This window comes from Plasmodium fragile (assembly GCF_000956335.1).
Source record: "Plasmodium fragile strain nilgiri unplaced genomic scaffold supercont1.30, whole genome shotgun sequence".
In the NCBI taxonomy this organism is placed as follows: Eukaryota; Apicomplexa; class Aconoidasida; order Haemosporida; family Plasmodiidae; genus Plasmodium; species Plasmodium fragile.
Window position 1 is genome coordinate 64,156 of NW_012192610.1, and position 10,777 is coordinate 74,932.

General features: G+C 46.3%; 3 protein-coding genes across 3 annotated transcripts in view; 1 reads left to right on the forward strand and 2 right to left on the reverse strand.

Moving 5' to 3' along the window:
• AK88_02873 (uncharacterized protein) lies at positions 1-4,706 on the forward strand (the record flags this gene model as incomplete). The annotated part of the gene is made up of 6 exons (XM_012480496.1): positions 1-100; positions 1,358-1,689; positions 1,848-1,943; positions 2,057-2,188; positions 2,396-2,725; positions 2,916-4,706. The coding sequence occupies 6 exons, from the start codon at positions 1-3 to the stop codon at positions 4,704-4,706; spliced, it is 2,781 nt and encodes a 926-aa protein (XP_012335919.1).
• A 216-nt stretch (positions 4,707-4,922) lies between these two features.
• Positions 4,923-6,914, reverse strand: AK88_02874 (uncharacterized protein; the record flags this gene model as incomplete). Its single annotated transcript, XM_012480497.1, has 1 exon — positions 4,923-6,914. One exon carries the CDS (start codon positions 6,912-6,914, stop codon positions 4,923-4,925), a length of 1,992 nt encoding a protein of 663 aa, XP_012335920.1.
• Positions 6,915-8,834: 1,920 nt separating this feature from the next.
• Positions 8,835-10,777, reverse strand: part of AK88_02875 (uncharacterized protein) — a gene marked incomplete at both ends in the record, with an annotated part of 6,284 nt that continues 4,341 nt past the window's right edge. The window contains one exon of the mRNA XM_012480498.1: positions 8,835-10,762. Within this exon, the coding sequence (XP_012335921.1) occupies positions 8,835-10,762 (1,928 nt within the window). The remainder of the gene's footprint in view (positions 10,763-10,777) is intronic.

The window sequence follows — 10,777 nt, forward strand, 5'->3', positions numbered from 1 at the left end:
ATGCACTACAATGACGAGAAAACGAATTTCTGGGTATCTCAGATTCTGGACACAGCCTTGAAGGAATTGTCCAAATTGAACAAGCCATTTAAATACGTCGGTACGTTTTGGCACTTCCCCTGAGAGCATGTAGTGGAGTAGCCGTCGTTCAAACAGGCTGAGTAGACAAACAAGTAACCCCAATCTCACCTCGAAAACAGTGCCCATAAACACCCCATTTAGTCAGTCATTTATTTTTGGAGTGTTTCGTGGAGATCTCCTGAGTGTGGATTTTTATAAGTACTCATTTTTAAAACAAATAGCTAACTCTGTGTGCATTTTTTTTTTTTTTTTTTTTTTTTTTTTTTTTTCCAAAATAGCTACCTGCATTTTGATGGAGAAGAACGGATCGCCGCTAACAACATCGAACGTTTGTCTGTGGAACGAAAACTCCGACGGTTCGTAGTTCGCAATGAGAGAAAGGGATGCGTTTAGGAGAGAATGAACAACTGCGCGAAACGTTCAAGAAGAATGTGGTGCATGTGGGGGGGTGGCTGGGTACAAAAGTTGCACACACGAGGAAATGAACGCGAACGTGTGCGCCCCATGGACAGAACGAGCTGAAACAGCCCAACATACACACACACATGGGAGGAATAGGGATGGGATGGCAGAAAATATGCAAACCTGAGAGTTCATTATTCCCCACCCCCCTGGTTTACGCATCCTATTTTACCTTTATGTGTTCACATTTTTTCCTTTTTTTTTTTCTCTTTTTTTTTGCGCCGCCTTGGTCACTCTGCCTGCGCAGGTCTTTGCAGCGTGCAAATGGGAAACGAAACTCTGGACTGCATCCTCTGCATATATGCCATAAAAACGTGAAGCATATTGCACAGGAGGATTTGGCCCCTCCGCTGGATCTACTCTCTCCCCCCTTGTCCGTCGCGCTCCTTTATTTTCTCAATCCGTCGTGTATACATCGTTATGTGTGCCCCGTCGCGCGCTGCTTGCGGCATTTTTGCGCACTATACATTTTTTTTTTTTTTTTCCCCTCTCACCCCCCTCCGTGAGATGCAATACCTGTCTATGTGTACACCTGGGTAAACTTCTAAACTAAATGTCCTTGTAAAAGGGGAACGGTCCCTTTTCTTTCTTCTCCCCCTCACCTCCTGATGAATTCATTAGGTCCTACCTTCTACATAACTCCGTTCGCGATTGAAAAAAGGGGGAAAAAAAAAAAAGTAATCCATTTTAATGCGTTCACGCAAAAAAAAAAAAAAAAAAAAAAGAAAAGTCCTATATGTGGACCGTCCTTTTTTCTGGCTTTGTTTTTGTTTTCCCCCTCTCCATGTGGGTGACTGCCCCCCGTTCCCTGTAGAGGGTCCCCAAAAGAAACACATGAAAAATGTGAAAAGACAAACTTGTTCATTCTCACAGCTTCACATGGAAACAAATGCCCTCGACAGAGCAAAAATGGATGAGCTATATCAGCACCTCAAAATGATGGACTACGTCATTATATGTTTCACAAACAAGTACCGACTTGTGCACAACTATGTGAAAGGAGTGGCAAACATTTTTGCAGTGACGGTTAATCAATACCATAAGCTCATTCAAAAAATAATTTCCTTGTACAAAGAGAGGCTTTACAACTCTGTCCATGCTAACCTCGTCCAGCTGAAGCAAGATGTGGAGAGGCAACAGGCGCATGTAACAGGAGCGAGCAGCTGCAAAGCGGTGGTGCGGCAGGCACGGGATGTGCATAATGTGGCGCGCATAACGTGACGTGGCCAACGTGACGCTAATGCACAGATGAACCTGTTCCACTGTACAAGGATCCCCTCTCCCTTCTTTTCCCCCCCCTTAAGGATAAAAATCTCACGGAGATAAAGGAAAATTTAAAGAGGGCAATAAAACTGACCAAAACGAGTGAAGTTTGTGCAGCAGTGGAAGTTGGCGAAAAGGTGAGCGGAGATGCCTCCTTAGCAACGTCCGTGTGGAATGTTCGCATTAGCGTCGACTGAGGTGTACTCATCAATAACCGCATGCCTGCCTCCCCCCTTTCCCCAATTCGAAGACGCAAATTCAAATGGACACCACCCTCAAAATAGACCCCCCCTATGATACGGCAGCCTTGTACAAACTTAGGCACTACAGGAACGCCTTCCTCAAGAGGTACTCCACGATAACGAAGAATGGAAACTATTTGGTACGCGCGATGGGGGCGAGACGCTTGATTGGAGAGGAACGCCTTCCTCCCATGTTTGCCCCTGACCACCCGCCCCTCTCCCCCCCAAAAAAAAAAAAAAAAAAAAAAAAACGACATCACGGATTAGCTTACACACACATGGAAGGTTGTGTGTGTACCCCTCCCCTCTTTCCGTCCATTTTCACTCTCCATTGGCACCCCACACAGAATGCAAATGAACAGAGGAAGCGTTTCCTGCAGAAGCTCAAGAGCTCCGCGAAGGTGACCCAAGGGGGTAGAGACCAACCTCATGGCATATTCAAAGACGAATACAAAAACCTGATTAGAATTTTATGCGAAAATTATATCTTTAAGGAATCCCAACAACTCAAGGAGGTGTTAATTGTAAATAAATTTTTGTACAAAGCCAAGGGTATAGTGAATGACGTGCCTCACTTTTTGTGCAGAATTATTGAGGAGTTCGAGAGCACGGAATGTGTTGCTCAGGCCAACATGTACCTGTTCGTCTTGCTGGCTTTGAACAAGTGGCTCAAGAAGGTGGGTCTTCCTTTTCCGCGCCCATTCTTGTGCAGTCATTTTTAGCGCACATTTTTGTGAAAACATTCTTCGCGCGCATTCTTGTGCAGACATTTTTTGCGCGCATTTTTGTGAGCGTACTTTCCTTTTTGGTGTACTTCCCTGAGGGGGCAACTCTGTCATGCCCCTCTCCACCTGCCTCACCCCACAGATAGTCGGCGAGTGCGAGCGCTTCATCTCATTGAACAAGACCAAAGGGTACAAGAAAAAAACAGACAGCGTAGAAATACACAAGAGGATGAGCGATTACATGAATGACATTTTGCAAAGGGGAGCCGAGCAAACCATGGTGTTTGGTGAAGACAAGGCTCTCTTCCCCTACCCACCAAACATTAAGTTCGATGTGAATACATCCTTCCTCACCTACTTCTTTTTATATATGAACAAAAACTTATTCAATTTTGTGGAGGGCTTCTACTCCCCCTCCACGAGGAAGATGCCTGGACAAAGCAATAAAAAAAAAAGGGTAAAGTTAATTAAGTGTCATTCGGCAGCAAAGGAGAGTAGCCTCTACATGAGTAGCGACATGTACAGCTACCAGTTGCACAACGAGCACGACGACGATTACGGGGAGGGGCACACGGAGGAGAAGAAGAAGGAGCATCACCATCTGTCCAATTTGACGTTCCGCGTTAACCGAGAAGACATGTACCCAAACATATTTCTAATCTGCAATTATCTCCTACGTGAAGAAACAAAAAAAATTATCAACTCGATATATCACATTCAGAGGACCTCCTTTGACCTCCTCCTATGCTACGATTCGTCTGTCCTTATTCAGTTGATCATTTGTCTGCTGTCCAATTTGAAGGGGCTCTTCGCCTCGGACACCTCCCACACGTCGCCAAGCACGCCAACCGTGCCAATCGCCACCACCGCGCCGGCAGACGGGGCCGAAGAGGAAGAAGCCTACTACGACGATCTCCGCAAATGCATTTCAGAAACGAAGATAAATTACGTCGCCTCAAATTCATACGTGAAATGTGTAGGGCATATAAGATTGATGCTGTTGAACGTGTTAAAAATTGTACATACCATGACGAAGGAGCGAGATAGAAGTTATGTATGCACCTTCTGGGATAAGACACACGTCCTCATGGGAGGGGAGAACCAACCTGATGGAGAAGAACCCCTTGCATGTGGAGAGGGACGTACTAGTGGGGCAGATCAAACTGGCGACGACAGCTACACACAACAACGAGACCAACTCATACCTATAAGACATCAGTGCACTGAAAAGAACTGCTACTTCTTTCGTGAGGAAAAACGGCCTGATGACACCAACGATGGACTAACGCAACGAAGGGAGGAACACACCAATAGAGCCATACAAAAGAGGATACTGTGTTATGACTTTTATAAGTTTGTGAGAGACCACGTAAAGGCGGTTAAGGTGCTAATGGAAAACAGGAGCAACAGGGAAGAGTACACAGGAATTCTCCTCAAGAGGAACAATCGGTATAACATCGACGGAGGTGTTGGTGGCTGTACAAGATATGGCGGAGGCGCCAAGGGAACGAACAGTACGCCCTTGCGGGGACGCCACCCAGCAGTGAGGAAGCCTTCCCAACGGGTTGCCACGACGACCGGGATAAGCAACACGCCGGTCCATCTCAACCCAACAGATAGTAAAGCCTTCCCGAGAGTTGCAAATAAACCGGATCCGAAGGGTAAACCAGGTCTGAGAGGTCCCCCCAAGGTTGCCTCAAAAAAGGGGACCCAGTCAAGTGTTAAGGGTTCAGCAGCATCTGCAACAACTCACGCGCACGTGGCCAAAATGAGCGCGGCCAACATGAGCGTCGCCAAAATGGACGTCGCCAAAATGGGGCAAGGGCTATCATCTACCAGACTCAGTCCACAGGATACACGAAATAAAACGAAGCATCCCACCAAATGGGTGTTAAATTCAGGGAAGACCAACGCTGCTGTTTCCAAACAGTAGAAACAAGTCCAATTGAACAGAAAAAAAATGTCACACGTTGTCACATGGGTGGTCCCCACTCCCAGTGTGATGGACACGAAAAGTACAATAAAAAAAAAAAAAAAAATTTCCGCAAAATGTGCAGTGGATGTATATTACGGCCCACCTGGTGCACTGCGATAAGTGAAATATTACATACACATGTACATGCATAATTTAGCTCCGCTCCGCTTCGCATTAAGCGGGGATCCACTTATTGTAAAAATCGTTTCCCTTGTCGTCTATGACGATGAAGGCCGGGAAGTCGACCACGTCGATAAGGTGCACAGCCTCCATCCCGAGCTCCGCAAAGTCAATCACCTCCACCTTTTTAATATTTTTCTTGGCCAAAATGGCACCAGGCCCACCTATACTCCCCAAGTAAAACCCGTGATACTTTTTACACGCGTTCCGTACCACGGAAGACCTATTCCCTTTGGCCAACGAAATTAAAGAAGCCCCATTCTTCATAAGTACTTCAGCATACGCGTCCATACGACCAGCTGTGGTAGGTCCAAAAGAACCACTGGCGTAATTATTTGGAGTTTTCGCTGGCCCTGCATAGTAAATTGGGTATTTTTTAAAGTACTCTGGGATGGGTTTTCCGTGCAGGACAAAATCATCAACTATTCTTTTGTGGGCTGTGTCCCTGGCGACTATTAACTTGCCCGATAGTAGGAGCAGGGTCGACACGGGGTGCTCCGATAAACATTTAAGGATGCTTTCCATGGGCTGATTAAGGTTGATGGCGATGCCTCCCTCCCCTGTGTCTTCCTCTCCGGAGTGCTCCTCCCCAGTACGCGCTGCCACCCCCCCGACCCGCTTCAACTCCTTGTACGTAATTTCTGGTAGGTACTTAATCGGCTCATGCTCCAGAGCCTCCATAAATACCCCCTCTCGATTTATTACGCATTTAATTTGCCTGTCAGCTGAGCAGGAAACACCAATGCCAATAGGACACGAAGCAGAATGTCTCGGCAAGCGGATCACTCTCACATCATGTACAAAGTACTTCCCCCCAAATTGAGCACCTATACCTAGCCCTTGTGCCTTCTGCAAAATAATTTCTTCACTCTTCATGTCTCGAAATGCCTTTCCGTACCCTCCACCCTCTTTCTTCAAATCATCCAAGTACCTGCAGGACGCTAACTTTACCACTTTTAAATTCATTTCAGCAGACAGCCCTCCAATTACTACTGCCAAGTGATATGGGGGGCATGCGGAGGTACCAATTTCTTTAATTTTTTCGAGGAGAAAATCGTAGAGCTTGTCTTCGTTCAGGATGCTCTTGGTTTGTTGGAACAGGAACGTCTTGTTTGCGCTCCCCCCGCCCTTGGCGATGAAGATCAGTTCGTACTTGGCGATGGACGCGGTGGACGCGGCACAAGTGGGGGGAGAAGACGGGGGAGACGCCCGCACCCCCGGCGTTGTTACTCCACCATGTGCCTTCCCCCCGCGCACGGAGCTGTATATCTCAATCTGGCATGGCAAGTTATTCTTTGTATTCTCCTCGCTGAACATGCTCAGGGGAGACAGCTGGCTGTAACGAAAGTTATTGTTGCGATAGGCATTGTAAACACCCAAGTTCAAATACTTGTGCTCATAAGAGGTTAATATGTCCTCGTCCTTTTTGCCCAAAATGATGGCCGTCCCCGTGTCCTGGCATCCAGGCAAATTCTGCTCAGCACTGATGACGGCGTTCTTAATTAAAGTCATGGCGACATACTTGTCGTTCTTGCTGGACTCCCCATCATTCAATATGTTGCTCAGTTGCTTCAAATGTTTTTTATTTAAAAAAAATAATATTTCTTTAAATGCATATTCACATAATTTCGTTAAAACAAATGGGGGCACATGTATGTATTCCTTTATTCGTTCTCCTTCATTTTGTATGACCTGTTCAGGTAAATTTTTTTTCAATTCTCCATTGGGGTCAAAAAAATTTTCTTCATTTTCGAAATTGTACCCATAGTACTTACTTTCGTTAATTGGGCTGTCCTTAATTTTTATAACTTCAACGTATTTGCTTAGCTCATCGATTCGCCTATACTCCGTATCGTCTTCTTTCCCCTCTTCAAATTCCAGGACGTCTAGGAAGTTGTGCAGTGTTTTTATTTGCGCCTTGTTAAAGCGGAACGGGTGCTTCCCCCCGAGGGGGCGACAAAGCGGGATCCTCGCAAAGTTACGCATTTTGTGCTGCCACGCCAGGGGGGGGGCGATTGGTCAGTTGGTCAGTTGCTCAGCTGACGTAAAGGTATGTTCAACCCGCCCCTTGTGTGTGTGTGTGTATGTCCCTTCTTGTGCAGTTTTGCAAAGCAGCCAAGGGGAACCTCTGCGGAGAAATGGACAAACCGGGGAAAAAAAGAAACCAAAAAAGAAGCAAAAAAAATAGAAGCAAATAAAAGGAAACAGGTGCATATGCGAGCAACCCGCCTGTGCCGACATTAATTTGTCATTCCTTTGGCCTTCCGTCTGCGCTACATTTATAACTGTGGTGACGCAACGGGGAAACAAGAAAAGAAAAAAAAAAAAAAAAAAATTCATGCACTGAGCGAAATAGGAATTCTCCCAACCTTGCACGTGCAACTGCTATCAAGGAACAGCCGAGTTTAGGAGACCGGATGATTAGCTCTTTTTTTTTCTTTCGCGCATGCTTTGTTGCGGATTATGCGGCAAGTAAGTTGTTATTTATTTATTGTATTTTTTTTTTTTTTTGTGCAGACAACTACTCTTATACAATGCATTGTCGCTTGTTCCTGACGTGTTGCGTTTTTATGTCCCTTTTTTTCATAGCTACCGTTCTCGATGGGTAGAGGAAAAAAAAAAAAAAACACGCGGTCATGGAAACAGAGAATCAGCATCCCGCATACATATAAGCCATACGTGTGCATGGGGACGATAAGAACAGCACACCAAGATTCAGATCCGCATCGACGTTGGTATTTCCTCACAACGGGAATGTATGAGAAATGCAGTGTGTGTGTAACAATGTTGAGTCCCCTAGTTGTGTGTTTAAAAAAAAAACAAAAAAAAAAAAAAAAACTGATGGTACACAGGCGAAAACAAACAAGTGAACAAAAATATCTAGCGCTATTAAAAAAAGGCACACATTTGCGCAACGTTCAAAAGAGAGAGTAACGTATGCGAAGAATGAAAAAAAAAAGGACGAAAAAAAAAAAAAAAAAATTAATTTTACGTAAAAAAAAAAAATTGGAAATTTTATTATTGTACAAGTGGACGGGGCATGCGTGGGAATAGAGAACGCGGTGTGCAAACGAAGGACAACAAAAATTTAGGGACGCATTCTTCATGTCGTTAAATACACAGCGCATACCCTCTGATGGGTGTGCCTAAACAGGTAAGACGCAATCCTCTCCATCGAATGGGTATGCACTGCAAAAAAAAAAAAAAAAAAAAAAAAAAAGGAAGAAAAAACAATACTTTCAAATGGTGCCTTTGGAAAAGAGGGTCGGACGGAACACCCTTTTTTCTTTCCTGCGTTCTGCACTCAATTGAGGAGGCACACACCATATTGGGAGATGAAATGAAAGGAGTAAGAAGTGTTAGCGGGGAAACAGCCCCCGTCCACACCCACTACAAACACACCCTCAAGGTAAATTGCCTTAATTGAGCATCAGTTCGGGAAGCGCAATGTTGTTAGTCCATACTGCGATGCGGGGAAATACTGCTGTTTTTTTTTTTTTTTTTTTTTTTTTTTTTTTTTTTTTTTTTTTAAAAGCTACTGGACAAGAATCGGTTCACGCCCGCCTCATCATCCTTAGGGAACTGCATTTTACTCAAGGCTCCACTTTTTATGTTCACCCACATGTCGATGTGAATCGGGGGGGAGGGACATGCAACAGTTGCACTGCCTTTGTGCCATCTGTTGTTTTTGCGTGGAAGACGTGATACGTTTTCCCACCTCTTACACGCGTCTACTCCGTCGCCTTCTCCTCTTCTTCCCCCGCTTCCACTTCTGCTCCCTCCTCTTCATCCTCCCCCCTGGCTAAACACTCATAGAGCCCGCTGAAGCTGTACGTCAGGGGGTTATAACTGCGCGTTTTTTTTTTTATCGTCCTGGCTGCTGCCGTCTGAAAGGCCCTCCTCATTCTATCCCCGTCTCCCCTTCTCGGTCACTGAATTGGTTTGCCCGATCTTCGCCACTTCCCTACTAGCGTTGTGCACATAGTTGCTAAAGCTGCCATCACTCTTGTGGACCATTTCGTATGAATGCATGTGTGGGTTCAGGGGGGAGTTGTTTCTCTGCGTGTTCACGAGGTCGTTGTTCCTCTGCATGTTCACGAGGTGGTCGCTGTTCCTCTGCGTGTTCACGAGGTCATTGTTCCGCTGCATGTTCACGAGGTCGTTGTTCCTCTGCATGCCTATCAGATGGTTCGGCTGAGTGTACACACCTACGTGTGAGTATTCCGCATGATTAGAGTAGTCATTCTCGTAACCGCGGTTCTGGTACTGGCCTTGTATCCCCCCTCCGCACGCTCCATAGTGATTGCCCCCATTTAGCAGGCCACCTTCAACAACCACCCTTTGCTGTGTTGGCCTAGTGAACCCTACCCCGGAGTCCCTCAAGCTACCGTAGTTCACCTCACACATGTTAACCAAATTCATCTTGTCTGCAAAATTGTTCGTAGTACCTTGTAGAGCATTTTCCTCATGCAGGTAAGTCAAGCCATTCAGGTGGCGCGCATTTTTGAGGAAAAAAAAATCACCTACCTCATAGCTAGACATACCATTCGTGCAGTCGTTCATGAGCATGTCGTGCAGATTCTTTGTTTGGCCCAATTGACCTGATGGGTCAACCTTGGTGATATTCCTTTCTTCCCTTGAGTTATACCTGCTGCTGTTTTCTATGCCATCTCCATTCACGCCACTGCAATTGGGGGTGCAGTAAAGGTTTGTCTTCCCCATCAGAATATTCTTCATCACGGTGTCGTTTCCGCTCCCGTCGTGACTTCCGTGACTGCCGCGACTTCCACCACTACCGCTCATAATGCTACCATGATGGCCACGCGGGAGTTGACTTGCATTGGTTAGGAACACGCCATCGAGGGGCACTCGGGCACCTCCGTCCTTTTCGCTGACTTTGCCCATGTGTGTGTGTCCACTTGAAGTGCCACCGCTCTCCATTCCATTACCCCCCATGTAGTTTAAAAAATGCTTCTTTCCCTGAAGGTCATAATTTTCCATTTTTTTTTCAGCTCCTCTTTCGCGGGGGAACCCATTATTTGCACTAGGGTAGTGTTGACCACTGAACACATTTGCAACACTGTGGTTGATACTTTCCTGCTGGAGAGTCTTCACTCCGGTTAGGCTCCTCTGTGCATTTAACTTTCTGTACATGCTGCTCAAGTCATACTGGGAGTCCATCATTTGGTTGTGGGCGCTACGGCCACTTGCATGGCTTCCACTTCCACGGCTGCCACTTACATGGCTGCTTTCCGGGGTGCCGTTCGGCGTGCCGTTGTGGTGATTGTACAAATGGGTGATGGTCGTTTGTACGTCTCTCACGCTGCACAGGTTGGCCACTCCGTTCTCAGTCAAGTCGGTGTAAGTGACTTCACCAACTCCGTTGTACCCCTTCCCTGAGTAGCCATTTAGCTGATTCGCGTGGTTTGGAAATTTTTCACTTAAAAAAAGCATCTTAAATTGATCATTTTCCATCTTGTTGGGGAAGGAGGGACCTTTGTATATTTGTTCTTCCTCGGGGGAAAGGTGCTTCGCTTTTGTGACGGTCGGTTTGTTGTCCCCGGAGTGGTCCTCCTCCTCCGAGTGGGTATCTTCCCCCGTGTGCATATCTCCTTGCGACCCCATTTCGCCCTCCTTTGTGTCTTTTAGTTCCTCCGGCTCACCGTCCGAGGCGCTCTCCCCATTGACTGTTTTCACCAGGGGCAGCGTGGGCATCTGCTTCTTGCCCAGGCTCAGGTTGTTCATATTCTGAATCAGGCTCTCCAGGCTGAAGCGGTTAAAGCTGTCTTCCCCGTTCATCACTTTACAGTTGAAGCTGTCCTGCCCATTCATCACTTTACAGTTGAAGC